This window comes from Larus michahellis, chromosome 1, assembly GCF_964199755.1.
Source record: "Larus michahellis chromosome 1, bLarMic1.1, whole genome shotgun sequence".
Taxonomy (NCBI): domain Eukaryota; kingdom Metazoa; phylum Chordata; class Aves; order Charadriiformes; family Laridae; genus Larus; species Larus michahellis.
In genome coordinates, this window is record NC_133896.1 from 62117276 (window position 1) to 62138225 (window position 20950).

At 44.4% G+C, this 20950-nt stretch overlaps 1 protein-coding gene across 4 annotated transcripts in view; it reads right to left on the reverse strand.

Annotated features, from left to right (window-relative positions):
* Nucleotides 1-3120: 3120 nt before the first annotated feature.
* Nucleotides 3121-20950, reverse strand: part of TBXAS1 (thromboxane A synthase 1) — a 245277-nt gene continuing 227447 nt past the window's right edge. For all 4 annotated transcript variants that reach the window (XM_074581949.1, XM_074581960.1, XM_074581970.1 and 1 more), the window contains 4 exons: nucleotides 10622-10710; nucleotides 8046-8183; nucleotides 5038-5200; nucleotides 3121-4418 (listed from right to left, as the gene is read on the reverse strand). In XM_074581949.1, coding sequence (XP_074438050.1) covers nucleotides 4344-4418; nucleotides 5038-5200; nucleotides 8046-8183; nucleotides 10622-10710 — 465 coding nt within the window. In that variant the 3' untranslated portion in view covers nucleotides 3121-4343. The remainder of the gene's footprint in view (nucleotides 4419-5037; nucleotides 5201-8045; nucleotides 8184-10621; nucleotides 10711-20950) is intronic.

A 20950-nucleotide genomic window follows, 5' to 3' on the forward strand; every position in this document is an offset into this window, starting at 1 on the left:
TGAGTTTCACCTGTAGTCAGGTTCATCATGATGTTCTGCCTAGGTCTCATAAGATGTGGGTATCAAAAATTCTGTCTATAAGCAACAGCAGCAGCAAGGGAGTGGCAGCGCGCTACCCAGTTCGGATACCTGCAGCCTGGTGAAGTACGGGTGGTAGATAAGAGGAACTTAGGTGGATGGCATGTACCGGCTATGGGGGTGTGCTCAGTGCTGCTTGGCTTGGAAAACACTTTGCTTCTTAGAAGCCATTGCTCAGAGCTGCCTTTCAGCCAACGGGCAAGTGGGAGTTGTAGAAATGCTGCTTTACTTGGAGCACTTCCAGCACAAAATCCAGGAGGGATGGCTGTTACATGGCCAGAGTTACTGGTGCTCACCTCTTTTACCCGAGGATAGGCTTCGTGGGCTAGAATAGCTCCCCATACTTCTTGTTTGAGGCCTGGTCACGAACTCCTCTCTACTTGCAAAAATCCTAGCAATTGAGGGACTCCTGCCCCTGCCTTGAAAGCAGCCATAGCACCCAGCAGTGCAGGGAGCAAGCATCTTTCCAAAAAGTCTGCTCAGTCTCTGTCAGAAGAAAGACAGTGGGGCCAGTGCCAACCAAGCAATGAAATGAACAGTTTATAAGTCAGCTTTAGATTCTTTTAGCATATTTACTACTGTAAATGCACAGAAGAGTCCGGTATTAGGTGATGCTGTGTCCAAGATGGAAATATCATTTAACGAAAGGGAAACGAGAAGGTGGTCATTTCAGAAAGTATCACACACGGAGAGGAAATTCTGCAGTTTAATGCCAGGTAAGAATAGATAGTTCAAATTTGCAATCAGTGAAGCGTAATAATGTCAAACACCTAGCTCTGTTATTCTAGACAGACTATTTATAAAGTACAAAACTAAAGGTTTTCTATATCAGCAGTCTCATTAAAAATACCATTTTATACTGATAGCTTTCTGTAATCTTTGCGGAGTCCCAGATGTTTTTAACAGAAGCTTTCCTTTTCCAAGCAGCCTTTGCTTCGTGTCAGCTGTCAGAGAGTGACTAAGTCCCTTTTGTAAAACAGACGTGCCCGATTTCAAACAAACCCACAGCGCAGCAATGCGAGACAACACACTTACTGTTTCTGAGGAGAGAAATTATTTTAAATCAGCTTCCTTGTTCCTCCCTAGACTCAACTGCTGTTGACTGAAGCGTGCTGCACCACAAATGCTACGTCACCGTAACTTAAGGATATAAAGTTAAGTTTTGAGGTTGCGACTATAAACATAATGCTTTCTTTTTTTTTTTTTTTTGGTAGGGTTTCTTTTTTTATGACTCCTGAAAGCAACTCTGCTCAGGATCAGTTTGGGACTGCGTCATTTGGATGCGCAGACACACTGTGATTAACACGATATTACCAGTTTCTGTTTTGGAGAGCTGCTGTCAGTCTCGCATCGTGTGTTTTTGACAATGTGTTTTTCTAGAGGGGCTAAAGCAGCGCCGGTCCCTCAGCGTGGCTCTTTCTTTAGGTATGTTGCTGAGCCCACACAGCCAGGGCGAGGGCCAGCATCATTAAGTGTCCTGGTAAAATGTCCGTGCAGTGTCTTGTGACTGTATCAGCAGCCGTTGTTTAAAAGGAGATGGCTCGGGCTCTTCCTATATTACTAGGAAGTTGGCAGCCTTTTCTCCGTCTCGCTTCTTGAGCTGTCTCGCTAGGCCTGCACGTAGAACAAGGGATGATGCACTTCCAGAAATCTGACTTGATTTCTGGAAATCAAGTCAACTTGCAAAAATAATTCCTCTATTCCATACCACTACAAACTGACAGGTGGAAACAGATAATACTTCCTAACCGGAAAACTTCGCAGGACAGTTGAAAAAATGTCAGTGCAGAGTCAAGTGAGTTTACTGGCACACATACCGTCCGTGTTCAACTTATAAGTGGCTGGGAAAGACTCTTGGTGCACTTTCCAAGCCTTTAAAATGTGATGCCCAGTTGCAGCCACTGCAGTACTGCTTTATTCCAGTGGAGTTAACACGGTATGCAAGACAATAATGCTCTGTTTGGACACAGAAATATCAGTTGTTCAGCTACTCTACATGTTAGTGGCACTTTCTTGGATAAATATTGAGGATATAAACAGCATTCAGACACACTGTAGAACAGTCCATACATGTCCATATGGAAGAAAGGCACAAGCTTGATTTAGGCTTGGAGCATCTGGTCAAAAATGAAGCACACAATGACCTGCTGATTCACATAAGGAAGAAAAACAGTAAAAAAATTTTGAAGGGACAAACAAGCCTTCGACAGCTGACTTCAGGCTGGCATGAGCTTCCTGCTCATTCAGGTAGGTGAGAGTTTTTAGGCAAGGCCCATCCAACTTTTTGCCAGTTGTATGTATAAGTTGTGCAGTAAATCAGCTGCTAGCACACTATTTTCAAGAGGGAAAAATTACGGATAATGTGTAAAAATGAGGGTATATACAGTTTGTTGCTTTTCAAATAAATAACGATCACTCCATCAGTAATTTATATAATCAGTGTATCTGTAACAGGGCACTTTTTAGCATGCCAGAGATGCTCCACGGAAATACAAACAATTCCGAGACTGCCAGGTTGGTACTTTACTACTACTACCTGTACAGTTCTGGTTTTAAAAAAGAAATAATCCCATGAAAGAGAAAGACAAAAATCTTCCAGGAGCAAAATACAGCAATATGATCAGTGTTAAGGCAGCATGTGGGAAGAAGGCAGCAAAAGGTGCCTGCTGGAGAGAAACTCGGGAACTAGCTAGGGATCAGTGAGCAGATGGCTCCCTCCAGCAATCCTTGCCGTGAAGCTGAGCAGTCAGCCTCTTCCTCCTGCTGCTGTGACACGTCTCTGTGCACACCACCCAGAGAGATGCTGTACCTAAAGAAACCTGAAGCAGAGTATGTCGGCAGGCAGAAGGTCAACGCTTGGAAAGAACCAAAAGGTGCCTCCTTATTTTTATGATGCTCTAAGAATTCTTGCTGTTTATAAAAACTTAAAAAAAGAAAAAAAAGGACCCTGAGCCTGAGACCGTCTCCTCTCATGGTTTTGTTGTGCAGCCAACCAGTTTGCGGTGCCCACTGGAGGAAATGTTTTTTGTTGGTTTTTTTTTTCTGGTCAGTTGATCATTGCTGTGTGATGCTCCACTAGCTGTGTGGTGATTGAAGGGCTTTGTAGAGGAGCAGGAAAGAGCATGGAGGGAATGTGACGAGTGGAAGCGTACTGCTGCTTTGTCTGTGAAAATGCATGTTCACAGTCATACAAATGGCTCCAAGGTGCTGCTGCAGTTGGCAATCAGACAAGTTCTTTCCTGAGTGAAGTGAGGCACTTTGGGATGTGACCTGCTGCAGCGTCACATAAGGAATCAAGAGAGCTGCTGCGACTGATGATCCTGGATTCCACTCCCCTGCCGTTGGCTTTAGTGCATGCAGCGCTCTTAATTTCCTTGAGCTAGACAAGGATGGTGCCAACTGCAGTGCTTGGAGACGAAAGGCCTCAGCGTGAAGCAGGTGTTGTACCAACACCTTCTGAGTATCCTTAAATTTCCTCCGGTCCTCCTGCTTTCTTTAAATTCCTATCTTCTCTTTCTCCACCTTTCCAACAGCAGTTTGGTAGACAGAAAAATGGCTGTCACCACATTTCTTTGGTCTTAGCTACTTATCTGGTAAGCAGGAGAAGCCTTTACCCTTCAGTCGTGTAGATGCAATGTGTCAGGTGCAAACTGTTCATTTAAGTGTATTTCAAATTACTTCAAAAGCATGAAGAAGGTGCAAGTCCTTCCAATTTACGGACACAGGGAGAGATTAAACATTGTGCAGGACACTCAGCTTTGATTTTTTAGCAGAGTTCATGCTAAAATCTAATGCACTGGATCCCAGGTCTTCTGCTATAACTGTGGTGCCTCTTGGGCTTTTTCTAGAGTAGAGACTTCTAAGTGCACGAGAAGGATGCGTGAGATAATGAATTGTAATTAAAATCTGTTGTAAATTGTGTGTACGCTTAACACCTGCTCCGTTTACTGAACTTAAACATGAAGAAAACATTCTCAAAGATGAGTGAAAGGAAGTGTAATGTAGAAAAGAAAGTGAAAGTGGGATGCTTCTTTACAGATACTATTCACAGCAATTTGAAAACCACCAAAAAGACTGTGGAGCCCACATCTCATTTGAAAAAGTGACTGGAGGCTCTCCCACAGGAGGGCAGTGAGGCAGCACCTACTGACCATCAGTGGGACTTAGGCTCCTACCTGTCTTTGGGGTTTTGAAAAATAATTACACCCAGTGAGTCACTGAACAAGCGGTCCCATCCCAGGAGGCTTCAGGATGTATATTTTCTTTTAGCGAGATTCTAGCGTAATGTAGACTCCATTTTTTGGTCCAAGTGTGGCTTTTGATTTCAGCTGCAAAGGGATCTGAAAATAAAAAGAGCATCTTACATACAGCTGTATGTATTTGTTTATGTGTGTACAACACCACCACATACAGACGTTTTTGCTGGGGGGAACAGCTCATATCAGGATTACTGTGGGAGCTGTAAAGCACTTGTTTTACAGTCAGCGGTGGTAGTATAACATTAAATAGAATTTAGAGCCAGAGGCTGAGGCAGTGGTTACCCAGGTATACTGTAGGTGTGAACAGAAAGAAATTAACTCTGTAAACTCTAGAGCTGCTGAGTAAGTGCCAGGTGCAATGTATGTAGCTATAGGCATATATTAAAGTGCTGAGATCCCAGGAAAGACGTACACCCATTCTCACCCTGTATAAATCACGGTATTTTGACTGCGGTGATGCTACACTGCTCTCCGCTAAGGCAGGGCTGTGTAACTCTTTGTTTTGTTGGAAAAAATCATAAAGGTTAAACCACGTTTTGATTAAAACATGCAGTCCAGGCCTCTAGTCCCTCCTTATTATGGAAGTGGCTCTAGCAGTTTTCTCAAACGAAGAGAAAGTCACAAAGTCATCCTGTCTAGGACACACTGTCAACTCCCTGAGGTTAACAAGTGTGGCCTTTAAGCCTCTGCATGGACAAACCTCAGTCTCTGGGCAGGTCTTAAATCGAAACTTCTGCAAAATCCTCAGCAGAGTAATTTTTGTCTCCAGCAAACCCATTTTCATGCCAATGCAGCCACGGGGTCCTGCCCCAAAGGGCAGGTATGCAAAGGGATGTCGCTCCTTCTTGGCTTCCTCTGTAAACCTAGAAGGTGCAGAGATGGAAAGTGGGTCAGGAAATGCTTTTTGCTCCTGATTCCATGTTTTTCATTTACATCTCAAAAGGTGGTTATTTCAATTGGTCTTAATGGACGGGTCAGGGGTACTACTGACAGATTATGTCCTGATGGGGCTGACACCCTTAAGTAAACAGATTATTGATTTATGGCCATCAGCCTTTGTCAGCTGGTGATTCCAGGAGAGGACAGACAGACACTAGTATTACTACCAGTCTATCTTTAATGAATTGCCTTCATTTGATGACCACGTTGTGAAGAACGATAACTTCAGGTGCAGACATGCTAGCTGTGTAGACCTTTGCATATATGAGGGAGCGATTACAGCTAAGAGGAAACTAACGGGCTGCAATGTGAACTAGCTAAAATTAGCAACAGGGCTTCCCTGCTGTGCACCACAGGTGCAGATCAATGGGAATTTCTCTTTGAAGTCTGCAAGAGGAGATGAAATCTCATGGGATTGGACAGGCCATGGAACACAGTTACTACAATTCAGTACAGCCCTGCTTTCTGCTCTTGGCCCAAAGAGACCGGGTTCCCAGTTGGGAAGCACTGAAATTGCAGACAGTTCTGTTCTTAGAGCTGAAGTACCTCAGTCCAATCGGAAAGGTTGATTAATGTGGCAGTCTGTACGCAAATCAACTAGCTGGCTTTAAAATACTTGATCAACCTATTAAAAATGAGCCTTTTTTTTCCTTCTTTCTTTTTTTTTCCTCTTTTTTTTTTTTCCCCAAGGAAACAAAATTCCTATTTGAATAGCAGTCCAAAGGAAAAAAAAAAAAAAAGTAAAATCTGTTTGCCCAAATCTGCAAGGATGGATGTATACTAGACAGAATATGTACAGACAAGAGTGCAGACTCTGAGTCAGTACCAGTTATTAGGGACAATGCATAATCAACGAGCTGAGGCTCACCACGGCCTGTGCTGAGTCACTGATCAGGGTGGTTCCTTAAAACAAACAAACCTTCACAGCAATGGCATTACCCTGGAAACCTACACAATCCTCCCATGTTGTAAGGTATCTGGAGCTGTTCTGGTAGTACAGAACTACTTTTCCAATTCTGTATGTGGATAAAGCTTCTGTCCTTCATGTGTAGGATCATTCCTGAAAATCTCTCATCTGCTTGGATACGGTCTGCAAGAACTTTAGACCACTAAGGTCCAGAGAACTCATGCAGGGTAGAAAGAGATGAGAGGTAATACAGGCTATTTTGAGGTTTGAAAAAAAAAATAATATTTTGTATTTCTGCTAACCCCACCCCCATGCTTAGATATCGTAAATAAGATCGGGACAGTACTGCAGATAGTACTATAGAAGCCCATAATTTGGGACTAAAGGACCATTAACTCATGTACCGAGCACTGTTGCATATCCCTCGCAAAACAGGTTAATGCAATTCTTGCCTTGCTCACCCTCATATACCATTCTGGTACATTTAAAGTCTTCCTTGTATTATTCCTGAGGCAGATTTCAAAATGAAATATTAGGGGATAAAAGGCTGTAGCGGAATTAATTTATTTATTGTTAAGCTCTTATTTTATAATTCTTACTAACGCTACCAACTGACGCAAGCTGAGGAGAGTGTTATGCTTTATTCCTCAGGGAAATTTTAAAAGGGAATTCATCTCGGATTCAGAACAAACAGCACCGTATGAGTCTAGGGGACTGCAGCCCCCACTATCCATTTTACCCTGTTATGTGCTTTTGTACTACTGTTAAAGGGGTGAATAAACAATTAAGACAGCATTTCTAGATAAGCGTTGCTAAAAAAATCACCCTAGATGCCCAGTTATTGCTAAGATTCCTCCCCAACAAAAGCTCTGGGCTTCTCCAACCCTGGCATTTCTCTTCTTCAGGGCCGGAGGTGCCTGATAGACCATATGCCAAGATTTGCCCCAGGAGGAGCATTGGGCAAACCCACCTACACCACACGTGTTATCCTACTGGCAAAGATGGTTCTGGGCTGCCTGTATCGCACCCAGTTGTTCGTGGAGCACGCACTTTTTTTCTTAGTAGACTTTTCAACGTGGTGGTAGCTTAAAATGCAGCTGCCCACTGAACAGCTTCAAATATAGCTGCTCACAAAACTCAATTGTGCTTCCACACAGCACCACAACAGCTGAAACTCTCCCTGTCAGCTCAACTCAGCATCTGCAAGACAGGGCAGGGTACACAAACACAACCTGACAGTGCCCCCCGCAGCTGAAGAGAATAAATGCTCCACGTGAAAATATGTCTTGCCAAGCAGAGCTAAGAACCCAGGATCCCACCGTACGGATGGAGAGCAAATTCCCAGTGGGAGATGGGATAGGTTCCCCACTCACAGTGTACCCACACCGTTACAAGATCTCAGGTGAAAAGGCTGCTCTAAACCAGCAGGAGCTGGAGGAGTTTGCTGGGTACCTCCATGCCACTGAATATGCCATCTCACTTCAGAATTTCTGCATCCAGAGGTGACACTATTTGCAGCATCTGATTTGGAAACAGGTCTGAAAACCTGTGCCACATTTCCACCTTGACCAAACCTCGCACCTTCTGTGGGATGTGCCACTTTCACCACTTGTCTAATGTGGAAGAAGTAACACATTTTTATGATCTAAATTAAACTGTACTCCTTTTGGTGGAAATACTGCTTCTGGTGAACAGTGGGTGACTGTGGCTGTGAAGGAGCAGCAGGATCTGGTATCTTCACTGGACAGGCTGGAGTCCTGTGCCCACCCTAATGCGTGAAACCACATTTAAGGCAGGGCTTTGATCCAAACAGGCCCAAATAAGGGCTTCAACCTAGGAATGAAAAGCACTACTTCACGTACCTCTCAGGAATGAACTTCTCAGGCTCTGGCCAGAGCTCAGGGTTGTGGTGGAGATGTCCAACGGCGGTTTCAATGACAGCCCCGGCTGGAATACGCTGCCCCAGCACCACACAGTCTTTAGCTGCTTCCCGAGTGAACCTGCAACAGTAAGTGTCATGTATCCCTGATGATTAATAAAGGTAAAAACACAGCAGAAGGGAACCATAAAAGTCAGTCTCTTCAGCTGGACTCCCTGTAATTTGGGAGTAACATTTTCCCAGTAGATAAATACAGCAACCGTTGCTGATGCTAGTGTCTTCTCAGGTTACAATCATCTCCACCTAGAAGCACATTGCTCCAACCCAGCTGGCTAACTTTTGCCCTTTTCACAGTAAAGCATTTCTGGTTGCTTACGGTTTTCCAAAACGTTAACTGTTAAACTGCACTTTTGCTGCTAATGTTGGGTTCAGACTTATTTTTTATGAAAACTGCAGAAAAAATGTGTCAGTCATCTCTAATAACAGGCAGAAAGAGTATGCTGGTTTGCTTTCAGGAAAAAATTACATCAAATATAGTTTTGAGTTTGTTTATTTGAGAAGCTCCCCCATGTTGGGACAGCACCTGAAACTTGGCAAGGGATGGTTTGAATAATAGGGCCAAGTGTTCTGCTACTGCTACAAAAATACAACTAATTCACAAACCTTGGAAAACTGCATTTCACATACACTTATCAAAGATAGACATGATTTTAGAAGCAAAACTTTCCCAGTTTCCTCCCACCCTGTGGTGACAGGTGACAGAACAGGACTGTCCTTAGAAACCTCATCGTGACAAGAAGACTGGGAAAAGCCACCTGCCAAAGTCGAGCTTGGGTCTGTAGACCTTGAAAAAAATTGGTGTGTGGGTGTGCATGTGTGGTGGCAGATCCTGATCTAGATCTTTTGGTGGTCGCTACAGACCCCAAACCAGCCCAGGCCCAGGTATGTGTCCTACTATCTCAGCCTAGGAAATATTCCCCGGCACCAGCTGGGAGCACAGGGGTGAGACAACGTGTGGGAGCTCCCTTTGCTGCTCCCTGCCCCGTGCCTAAAATACTGAACAAAGATTTCAGTTTCAGGGCTGTCTGTCTGGTATCATTCCAGGAACACATTCTTTCCTCGCTGTCACCCATATCTCTCTCTCTCGCAGACAAAGAAATAACAGAGGCTCCAAACCTGGAACAAAACACTGGCATGCTAAAAAACATATTGACAAGGCATCTTTCTCATCCTTACATGAATTTGGTGATAGTGGAAATACGTTCTGGGAAAGAAAGTTCTCTGGCTAGTAAGTTCATTTTTCTAAAAAAAAACCCAACTCATTTTATAACAAGCTTGGCTGCTACTGAATTTTCCCCTAACTCAGCATGATCCTTGTCATAGGCAATTAGCATCTTTCCGAGGCACTGGGCTGTCCTATCCATTCCACATCCATCAGAGTAAAAGCCAGATCAATAAACACCACCGACAATGCCAGCTGAAACTTCAGAACAACTTTTCTCCATTCTCATTCTGTTTCCCATCTGACAAACACTGATTGTTTCCCAGCTGAAACTCAAAGATCCCTGACGCTTTAACTGGCAAAACAATTTCTGCTTGTATACCATGTATAACACAGTAAAGCCCAGTCATCTCATCCAGGAGCAAGGATCCTTGACATTTACTCTCTGAACAGTCCTGCAGAAGTCCATGGAAAAATCTTGACTCCCGATCTTTGTGAACATATAAAAGGGAATATGACTTTAAGCTTTTGTTTTTCAAGGTGCTTGCAATCATGGGGTAAATTTTTCAAAGGCTCTTACAGCAAGTTCAGCTTTGGCTCCTTTCCAGTCATCTGAGTGTTTCCCCCGGCCTCACGAGAAGCAGTGCAACTGGCTGACTGCTTTGAAAAGTTCCATTCTTAGCATTTGCATTTTTGCTTGTGGTAACTTGGAAATTTGACAATCACACAGTTTTCTAATTTCTTTTCCCCTTGTTTTCAGTTCTTCAGTATAACTTTTAGTAAAATTAGTCTTGTGTGAATTGGGGCCAAACTTTCAAAATTGAATGGATGTAGCCATTAGCTTAGCTATATTAGTATAACACAGTACTAAGTGCAAAACGGTAGGGATCCAAGTTAAAAACACGTGTAAAATACAGCCTTCTGAATGTGCAACCCTTCCACAGATCAGAGCCGTGATGACCATCAGGGTAACTCCTCCGCCAGCCAGCAGGCTAGGGTAGGTCTTTGCTCTGTATCCCTGAAGCCCGAGACATACAGAAGCATCATCGTCTGGCTTTCTAAGGCCACTTCTGCTGCAAAATGACTCCATCCTCTAACCTTGGAGGATGTGAAGAATGGTGAAGAAGCAATATTGGCCAAGCTGTTATAAAAAACTGCTTTAGAAATACCAGCATTAGCCAATTTTCCTGAAAAAGGCCACATAATATCTTTCAAATGCACAAGCAGTATTGATGTTGGCACAGAGACCAAGGGCACATTGGTCTTACAACAGCAGATTTCCATTTTATAGTGCCAGGGATATACCCTATAGAATAAGAAGGCGGGGGGGAAGATACCTGAATGCAGGTGGGTACATGCGCAACGTCTCTGCAATCACCATGTCCAGATAAGGAAGTTCTTGTACATTTTGATAATCAGGGACCATCTGAAAAGGCAGGAAGAAAGGAACAATTACATTTTCTCACATTTAAGTGCCAAACTCATCTCAGATTGCCTTTTAAATCATCTATTTTTTACTGGGCTTTTTTCCTGTAGAAGAACTCGATGTCTCATCTAAAACAGTAAATGATAAAATTATACAAAAATGTGGGCAGTAATTAAATGTGTGTATAACATTCCTTTCATCATCAAAACACTTTGGTCCACAGCCCAGCTTGAAGATACAATAATAAATCAACTTGCTAGGAAGTATTAAAAACAGGGCATTACAGAGAGCATTAATAGCTACAACAGAGCTATTGTTTTATACATGCACTAAAATCTGCACAGGACCCTTGTTTCTTCCCAAAGACAAGAGCGTGGCAGACCAGGAGCATTACGTTCACAAGAAACAGCAAGTCCTTCAGTTATTCTTGTTGGAGCAAACCCTTTTGCCCCTTCCCAGCGATAGAAATAAAGCAAAGTGCTAGTGCTGTGAAGTCTGTGGAGGGGTGGGAGGCGGCACTGGAAGAAACTGGCACGCTGATGAGGAATGGCACACAGCTGCGAATTGCTCTGTCGAGCAGAGGGGGCTGAGGTACAGCTCACATCCCACCCGGCAGGATTGCAATAGCACCTGAGGAGAGAAACCTCTTTCCTCCCCTGGCCATCCCTTGTGCAACGCTGCTTACTTTTGCATGGCGGGCAATACCCGAGCCCATTTTCCGAAGTCTACAGAACCACCTGCCCCTTGACAATGAATGGTGGGTGCTAAAATCCAAACCGGACTGTATCTCAGCAGACTTTGCCCTCTGACAAGTGGCAAACAGACAGCGAGAGACACCAAACCATGGACGACCAGCAGCAGCAGTGACACGACTCAGAGCATGGACGAACGGAGAATTTCTCCCACTCTTACCTTCCTTGGAAAAACGACATTTTCCTTGTCTTATTCAGGACTCTCAGCAGAGGGCAGCCAAAGTACATCTAATAACCTCGTCAGGAAAGCAGAGTTTTGTTTTAAATTAGAGCATCTCCGAAAGACTGACACGGAGTAAACTGGAGGAAAGCACAGACGTCAGAGTAGACTAAACCTTTTATGAAGATTTGGGGCCCCTGCCGTTCACAAAGGGGACTGGATTCCACCCTTCCTTTATTTACTACAGCACTTTTCATGTATAATGCATATTTTATTGAATTTTCATGCAAAAACATATGGTACATACTGAAAATACTAAGCAGAGAACAACTCCAGATGGTATGCAGAAAAGGCGTACAATAGAATCAGGATACCTTGCTGGATTAGGGTATCCCACTTATTCAGCACTAAGCCACCATGCACCATTTCACATTAACTGATCTTTTCTAGGAAGGAAATAGATACATTCTATTATCTCCATTTTTTGGCTCAGGAAAGAAAAACAAAAGCAGAGAAAGTAATTTGCACAGGCTGAGCAGAACCAGTGTGTCTGCTCCCCTCTTAGGGAAAAAAGATGCAACTCAGCTTGTCAATAGATGAAGTATTTTGTCAGTGCATGCCAAATATTACCAATGCAGGAAATACAGACTGCACTGACAGCCTTTCATACTGCAGTAGTGCCTACTAACTCAAACCTTTGGCTTTGGTCGATGATTATGAGACAAAGGAGACTAAAACAGACACAAATGGCAGCAATGTCATGAGAACCATGGCTGAAGGCTGCGCAAGGAGCTGTGCTCCAGTAATCTGAATAGCTAAAACCAAAGACGGGAGAATGATTTTTAGTACCCGCGTTTTGCAGAAAGGGATTCGAGGGCTACCTGATTTTGCATGGGAAATCAGTAGCAGAGGCTGGAAATGAACTGTGATCAGACTCCAGTTTCAGGCCTTTGTGGCAAAACGACCCTTCTCCATGCCCGCATAGCTGCTCTGTGCTTTGATGCTAATGCACACTGTGGTCTGCATAAATTTTTTTTTCTGCTCATTTTACACCTCTCCTTCAGAACTTTCCTCCGTCCTTTTTATACTTGCTCTCCTGCACCTTTTTGACTCCTGGGTCAGCATCTGAGTCCTGTCCTTGCGTTCCTCCCTGATTTCACGGCTGGGCTGGCTGAGGGAAGAGTTCAGGCTCCGACTAAATGAGTGACGGAGCCAAGAGCACATGGTGATGTGTTCGATTCTCTGAGCCCTGCTCTTTCCACTGGGCCTTCCTGTCTCTCTCATAATCCCTCTACTTACTTCTGGAGTCAATAATTAAGGTAATTATATGGTAACCTGATATAATAAGTAGCCACTAAATCAAACCATACATCAACAAATAATATAACACTAAATTATGGGAGCTTTGATTTGCTCTTTCAAATAGCTTCTATACCTTCAGGGGATTAGCAGTTCAGAAAACAAAACCAAGGTGCAAAACCAGCTGATTTTCCTTAGAAGAAAATTCCTTTTGCTTACATAAAGAAAAAGGGGTCGGTCAAATGGCAGCACGGTGAACTCTGCTATCGTGAGCGTGGCAGACACATCAGTCATTTCCTACATCTAATGCAACTTAATTATTGGCACTTCCATGCTTTTAGCATCAAAGTAGCTGGACCTAATTTAGTAGTTGTTTACAAGGTCTGACCCAGGGCTGCGTAAAGTACACACCAGCCAAGTATCTCTATTTAGGAAGGACAGTTTGCTGCTTTTTTTTTCCTTTCAAAGAAAATATTTTCCATTTGTTTTTCCACTCCCTCTCATCAAAATATTCCTTTAGCCAAGCACATTTCAAAGGAACTTAAACATGCTTTTCTCCCTAAGTGTCCCTATTTATATCTTACAACTGTTGGCAGGTTTGCTGGGTAGGGGGTGGTGTTGTGCAAAGATGCCACTTTAACCCCCTGCAAAAAAACATGTCTACATTGCCTCTTACTGAAGACTGGTCTGGTTTGTTTGTTGTTTTGGTTTTTTTCATTAAGAAAGAGATTCCTTTCTGTAACAAGTAGAGGTGTGGGGGGTGAAAGGAGGAACCACGTTGCCTGTAATAAAATATTCTATATTTTAATCTTGTGGCCACCGCTTTGCACGGCAGTTTGTCTTATGCTTTGCACAGCCCTGTAGTATCTTTTTCTGTTGACATGGAAGTGAAATGGCCATGTAACATCTTGTGGCAATTCTCTGCGTGCATATTTCCCTGGTTTCATTTCTAGAGGTGTGGTGGTACACTCTCACCCATCCCAGACTGTTCAATCGCTTCTGGGGTCCAGAAAGCATCCACTTTGGACGCAAACTCTTCTTTGTGACTGACAGCAAATCCCAGCCCTCGATTCCTTAGGAAAAGGTGGGAAATTAATTCTTCACCCCACGGAGTACCCTGAGGTGAAATACCAGCAGTGATTATAAAATTGCCTATGTGCTACAAGGAAGATGCGTGTGTTAATCCCCATATAAATTCCAAGACAGATAACTGCCTTCAGATCCACCTCTGCTTTTCAGTATGTTGGCTTTAGCATTTTCTAGGCAGGAAAATCTATTTTTTGCCACCACCCTCAGTTAACTTTTAATTCCTCAATGAACACCAAGGGAATCCAAGTGCTGACAGGAGAGGTCTGGCCAATCTTTCTGCTGCAGTTTGAGATGTTACTGTTCCCAGTTGCTCGCTCCTCTTTGCTGGCTGTGGTTAGCGTCACCACAGCCAAGTCAGCAGAAGGGAACATATGCCTGCACCTCCGTTGCTTCCATACAACGTCCAGCATGAACCCATCTTCAGCGACAGTTTAAGACGAGATACTAACTTTTCCCCAAAGTAGCTGTCGAGTAAGGCACAGATCCTCCCCTAACACCTCTGTTTTGGGAATGGTAATCCAAGTACACATCAGTGAATAAGAGATTTCCACTTATCCTCTTGGTCATGGTCTGGTAGTGCTCAGTAACCAGAAAGGAAAAAAAAAAAAAAAATCAAGAGAAAATTTTGTGTAGCTGACAGAGTGTGACGTGCACCTGAAATCAATTTGGAAGCAGCAAAGGCTGCAGAGACCACATTCCTCATAACTAGCACTGCTGAGTCATGGCCTGAGACTGAACCGGCTGCGGTTTCTGAGAAATTGCAATCCAAATCAAATGCCTCATGGGCAGGTGTGACTGTGACAAAGTCCGTTTCAGAGAGATGACGTGCAGACCTGCTTAAGTGCAGATGCAGCTCCATGAGTGATCTGTGTAGCCATGGCTACACAGCCCACATCAGCTCTCCCCCAAAATGTAGACTTTGGATAGCAATGGGATAGGAGGTGGTGAGTCAAAAACAAGCCAGCATCGTCCCCAGTGACTCTCACCAACACCCCCTTTCAAATTGCCAAAAGAGCTATTTAGACCACAGCCATGTCTAGGATTCACAAACAGGTCAATAATGTTTCTTATCAAATGGATCAAAAGCTGCTGACAGATCAAAGAATCTGCCTGGGGTTTTGACCTCTCTTTGGTCACTTCTAGGAGCTGCTCATGCCCTAACAGAACTAGACGTGTCACGCTCAGCCTAAGAGAGGGGTAAGAAATTCAAGAATACGATGTTAAGTTGGGGTTGTCCCATGACATCGTTGCTAACAACCATATAACGAAATGAAAGGTTACAGAGAGATCAAAATGCGGATCAATGAAAAAAAGCAGTGGAGTAGTTCAACAGGCACCTATCTTCAATTTGCTTAAAGAAAGATTGCCTCATGTTTTATCACTTGCACATCAACATGCTGGAATACCTGCAAAGCGCCAAACTAAAACCTCCCTACACTTTCAGGCGGCAAAATAGGGACTAAGTTGACAAAGTAAAATTTCTTTACTTTATCCTCAGAATGTAGAACAAATACTAAAAAAAATGCCTACGGCAGTCCTCATGCGATACTTACTGCAAAATCTCCCTCTCGGCTGTCTGCAGTCCAGCCTGCACCTGCCAAGTGAGGTGTCTCTCTGAGGCACAGCACCAGGCAGAACGAGTCTTGCCGCTGGGGAAATGGGACCCCGAAGCTCCTGAGCCCTGCTCATCCCAGGAGGCAAGGCAGGGCGGGAGGTGTTGCTTTAAGAGACAGTGCTTTAAGACAGAGAAGAGCCTATGTAAAACAACCAAGTGTCGGTTGGCCATTTCTAGTGACAGGGGCCTACAGAAGAGCTGCTTCTAGCAAAATATTAAGTTCTCGACTATAGAATTGAGAACAAGGTTCAGGAACGAAAAATAGGGCAAGCAGCCTGATTTCCAGATTAAGATGAAACAGCAAGAAGCTCCCTGAGCTGCCTAGTGCCTTTCCTCTCGAATCCTCTCAGAAATGAACATTAAAGTAAGTCCTCGGCTCCATCTCCTCATGTCTCTTTCCCCAGAAGCAAGCAAAGGCTATCCAAAACATGTACTCCCAAACTTTCCCTTTATTACTTTATTCCACCTGGGTTGCCTGCCACATCTCCCATCTGCTTGGGTTGTCATTCAAATGGAAATGCAGCACGAAGGCTCTCACCTCCACCTTTGATGGATGCTCACGGGGGATACTTTGCTCATTGAGGCCCTTCCCAAGCTGCAAGAGCCCTCAGTGCTTCAGACAGCTCCCACAAACTCCTCCCGGCTCCTCCTAAGGACCGTGCGTGCCAAATAAATTTAGTACTACAGCTTTTTGTTCCAGTCACCTGCCACGGACCCTCACACCTCCTCTAACTCCGCTCTTCCCGCTCCCCTCTCGCCTGGTCCATGGCCCCGCAAGTCACGTGAGTGCAGGCGGAGGCAGGTGCCGATTCACAGGCCAAGTTCAGAGGCGGTGGGAAAGGCCAGCACACCAGTTACGCACTGATAACCACATTACACGCAGGCCTTGCAGCCAAATTCCCTCCGTGACTTTGGTGCAAATCCACGCAGCTCCCCGGGGTTGGATCAGTGTAAGGGAAGAGGAAAATGTGGTTCTAAGTATGTACCCAATAGCGCTGGGGAAAGAGCCAGAAAGTATAACGTTACACCAATGTCGACACTCTTTAATGTTACTTCGCTTTTCGAATCAAAGACTTTAGCTCCTGACAGAAGACAGACCTGCACTACCTCCAGTAGCTTTCGCAGTGCTAAAACAAGGTCTTTGTAGCATCGTTGTTCACAAGGAAACTTGTGTGAGATAAAAATACTTCCTGAAACTGAACAGTGTCCCAAACCCAAACAGATAAACACAAAAGCTGCAACCAAAACAGTCAGAAATTCTCTTCCACCTACATTACTACTGACACATGGTGATCAGCAAGAACAGAATGAGTGCCATCAGGTAGAAGATCTGGGGAAAAAAAGGCAGGGAAAGAGAATAAAATCACTAAGGAAATCCTTTATAAGGCAAGCTACAAATGAAAAGAAAGGAAAAAAAACAATTCTGTTTCAATCTTGGTTTTGTAAATTTGTCAGCTCCACCTGAATCCTCCAGATTCCCATGCCAAGAGAAGTGGGTGCCCTTGAATGAAGAGCGAATAAATAACTGGGAGCGAGACTGGGCCCCCGGGGCGTTCCGCTGTCACGAAGTGTGGGGGCAGGTCCCCAGTGTGCTGATAGTGCCCGCCCGGCCAGGTAGCTTTTGGTACACAGGTACCCTCACTATACTATTCTTATTACTTTTTTTTAAACTTAGGTTTGGTGGGGACGAGTAGCCCCTCTGCAGAAGTGGCTCCCTACCTGTATGCAACGCATGCCTCGCTCCAGCTATTCGTGGATTTGATATAATCCCTGGCCAGGCATTGTAGCAGGCTAAACCCATCAGAGGCACAGACACTGCCCATTTCTTGCCTCCTTAAAAACCACTCAGCTCCCAGGAAATCCCACTCGCCCCCCACCCCCCGCCCCCACCCCGGGTCCTCTCCTCAGCCCACCGAGGCTCGAAAGTCTCTTTTTCTACACTTGTCTGACACAATCAAAATTTCTACTTGGGTGGCAGAAATGCTGAATGGTGAAGGATCCCAGTGGGAGGGAGGCAAGGAGGAAATTAAACAGGAGAAAGGACTGCCAGAGGCCCAACAGGCTGAGAAAGAGAATTATAAAACTGGGGTAGGTCTGTCCGAAGGGCATGTCACCAGTCCAAAGCACATTAAGCACTGAAGTTCGTGCAAGACTTAATCCTTCCTGCTATAGAAGTGTCCCTTGGTGGTTGCTGCAGATCTACGGGAATAAAGAGGAGGGATTTTTTTCCCCTCTCAGCAGACATTCATGGTATCACATAAGCACCAGATGATTTAATTTAATCATTCCTGCTCCAGCTGGTATTTTCTGTATGGAGGTGACAGTGCTTTAAATTAGGGCCTTGCATATAAAAGGCCCGCGTGTTTAGTTTAATCAAATGTTCATTTCCTCACGTTATGTTTATATTACAAGGCATCAGCATGAATTTTCATGCTGCAAATAGAGGCTATCATATGGGCTACGTAGTGAGGTCCTCTCCGGTCGTTCTTCATCTCTATGGCCTTGTACGCTTGGCAGCCTTACAGACTGAGGCGGCTCAGCCCCAGGCCTGCAGTTTGAGGGAATATGCCCCAGAGAACACGGTCCAACCTATGAGGAGAGCAGAGCTTTACACAAAATAAATTACTTCGGTAATTCGCCCTTCTGCAGATACTTAAATATGGGCTTGAGCCAGTGGCTGCTTAAGTCATTGGCTTCAGCAGTCGCTGGATGAGACCTTTTCTGAATTAGTAAACAGGCAAACATTCACAGCAAAGAAACTGCAAGATTCTTCCATCACTCAGCGTAATTATTATTTGCTCCGACAAGGGCAGGTCAGTTTTAATACCATACAACATTTATGTAGTGCCTGATGCCTTGAAAACATTTTATGTACATTAGGTGCAGTACAACAATAATAAAACTTTCCCTTTCCATAGTTGCTTTTCCCCTGAGGCTCGCGAAGTGTTTAGCAAACATTAATTAGTTGGTCATCTTCCAAATGTATGTGTGAGGTGCTCCTGGTAAATACTCCCTCCCTGTACACGCAGGGCCAGCAGAGGTGCTGGAGACTGAGACCAACAATTCACAACTTTAAGAGTCGAGCACCCACCAACTTGAGCCTTCGTAAGTAGACTGATTTTTCACTTTTAAGCCTCAGCATGACTCCTGTGAGCAAGCAGGCAAATACTGCTCTGGATGCACAGACGGAAAATGACCAAAAAAGAAAGAAATCCGTTGCAAGGCATTCAAATATGTCTTAAACAAAAAGGAGCTTTGTTTATTTTTAGCTGCCAAGATCGTAACTCAGGGCTCAGCCTGTCCTTGAGACGCCGATGGTACTAAAAGTACAGAAAGTGAAGAAGCTTTTCTGGTGTCAAAGCTTCAATTCCTTGCAGTAGACTTCTGCACCTCCTACCTCATACAGGTAAAATCTACAGGTAAAAGCCACGTCCAGTCCTAGCTCCAAATTTTAGCATATGGCCTTCCTAAAAGGCACGAGGGAAAAGTTTGTTCCTGTCAAAAATTGTCACATTTTAGCTGAAAATATGAAAAATTGAGAAAGAAAGGGGAAAATTTTCTTTTCTGACCAAAGCTATTCAATGCTTCTTCCTCTTCTGCTCGGTCTGGAAAGCGCTGACTGCCTTGGGTACCACAAAGCAATTTACAATTGGTATGCGAAAAAAAAACTTGATAGCACTTGAAACAGCTTTTGTGTTTTCTCCCTCCAATGCATGAAGAGGATGTTTAAAAAAAAAACTACATGCCAGTCCAAAACCCACTACCCGAAGCTCCGTGGGGAGCTGTCTGTGATCAGGGGTGTCTGCTACCATGACACTATCCTATGACAAACCTCTCTAGATATTCAGATAAAGCTGTCTGCGACGAATCCTGGCAGGCGCCTATTCAAGGATTTCTTTCCCTTTCTTCCCTTGCTCTATCTCTTCTCCATCTGGGAACACAGAGATTTCCCTAAGCCTGTTCACGCTTAGATTTAGTGAAGCCATCATGGTGTCATGTTCTGGCGCTGCTTTGTGTCTTCGCTTTCCTCTACCCTTTGTAGAGCAGCATGGCACGGCTGTCCATCTGTTTATGATTTACTTCACACAATGACTTGGTCCCAATAACACTGATAGGCACAGTAGGTTATTTGAGGGCCAACTGGACCTCTGTAATGACACTCAAACTGTATCCAAATCATGGGAACGTTTCCAATCAAAAAAGGCCAGTGGAAAAACTCCAGCAGGGCCTCCCCCAGGAGAGCCTTCCTGTCCTTAATCCCAGGAAGGAAAGACAAAACTTTAATTTTTTATCTGGGATTCTTCTGCAATTATCACTGTCCAAGTGATCCACAAAAACTGAAGAGAAGACAAGAAGGGAAACCGAGTCCTGGGTCTTTCTGATGTTCAAAGGCGCGTATTGGAGAAGAGATTATAAAGAACAACGTGCAGTTCAGGAGGCCACATCTTTCGTGGTCTCCTTTGGCACGGACCCGAATCACAGAGTCAGAGGAACTGTACCAGTCTGCACCAGCTGAGGACGGACCCGGGAGGTGCAGCCGTTTTGGGGGGCATTTCATATTGCCATGGGTAGGAAGCCCCTCTGCTCGTATGGAATCACTCGCCCCGGTGAGCACTCGGGGGCGAGAGGAAAAAAACCCACAACTCGAAAAGCTGCAGGATGAAGTCACAGGGTCAGCAGTGAGAAAATACAGAATTCATTTGTAATCTGAACAAGGTCATTTCTAGCATGTTTTAGAATGATATAAGACTTTACAGGGAAGGCAAATGGAAAGTATTGCTCACGATTTCTTCTGCTTTATGAATAAGCTGCTTTGGCCTTTATTTATTTATTACCTCACAGTCCCACTATGATCCTGGTGTGAAGACCAATTTGCTGTTCTTTCCCTCTTACTTCTCAAGTATATTTTTGCTTCTTGAACCTGACCCTTTCCTGTCCCAGTTTCTGGCCACCTCGCTCATTTACCTCTCCATATTCCCAAGGAGACCCTTATTTTTACAATTCCCCACACCTCACCTCTGTGCTGTCATTTCACTTACGGCCACACTACTTTGATACCCAGTATTTCATCCTTTCTTCTTAATTTTCAAAATTCTGTCCTGCTCTATCCAGTCACAAAAGCTCTGGGGTGCAGCATGGAGACAGAGGAGAACCTGCCGAACATGGTGGTACCCACATGGATTTGAGCCAGCCCTGGCGCGGAGGCCACTTGACCCAGATGCCACTGAGACACGAAGGTGGCACCCACAAAGGGACGCATTTGTTGGATCATTTAGCACGAAAGAGCACTTTTAAGCCAGAAAAGTGCATGAGCCGTAGTGGTCT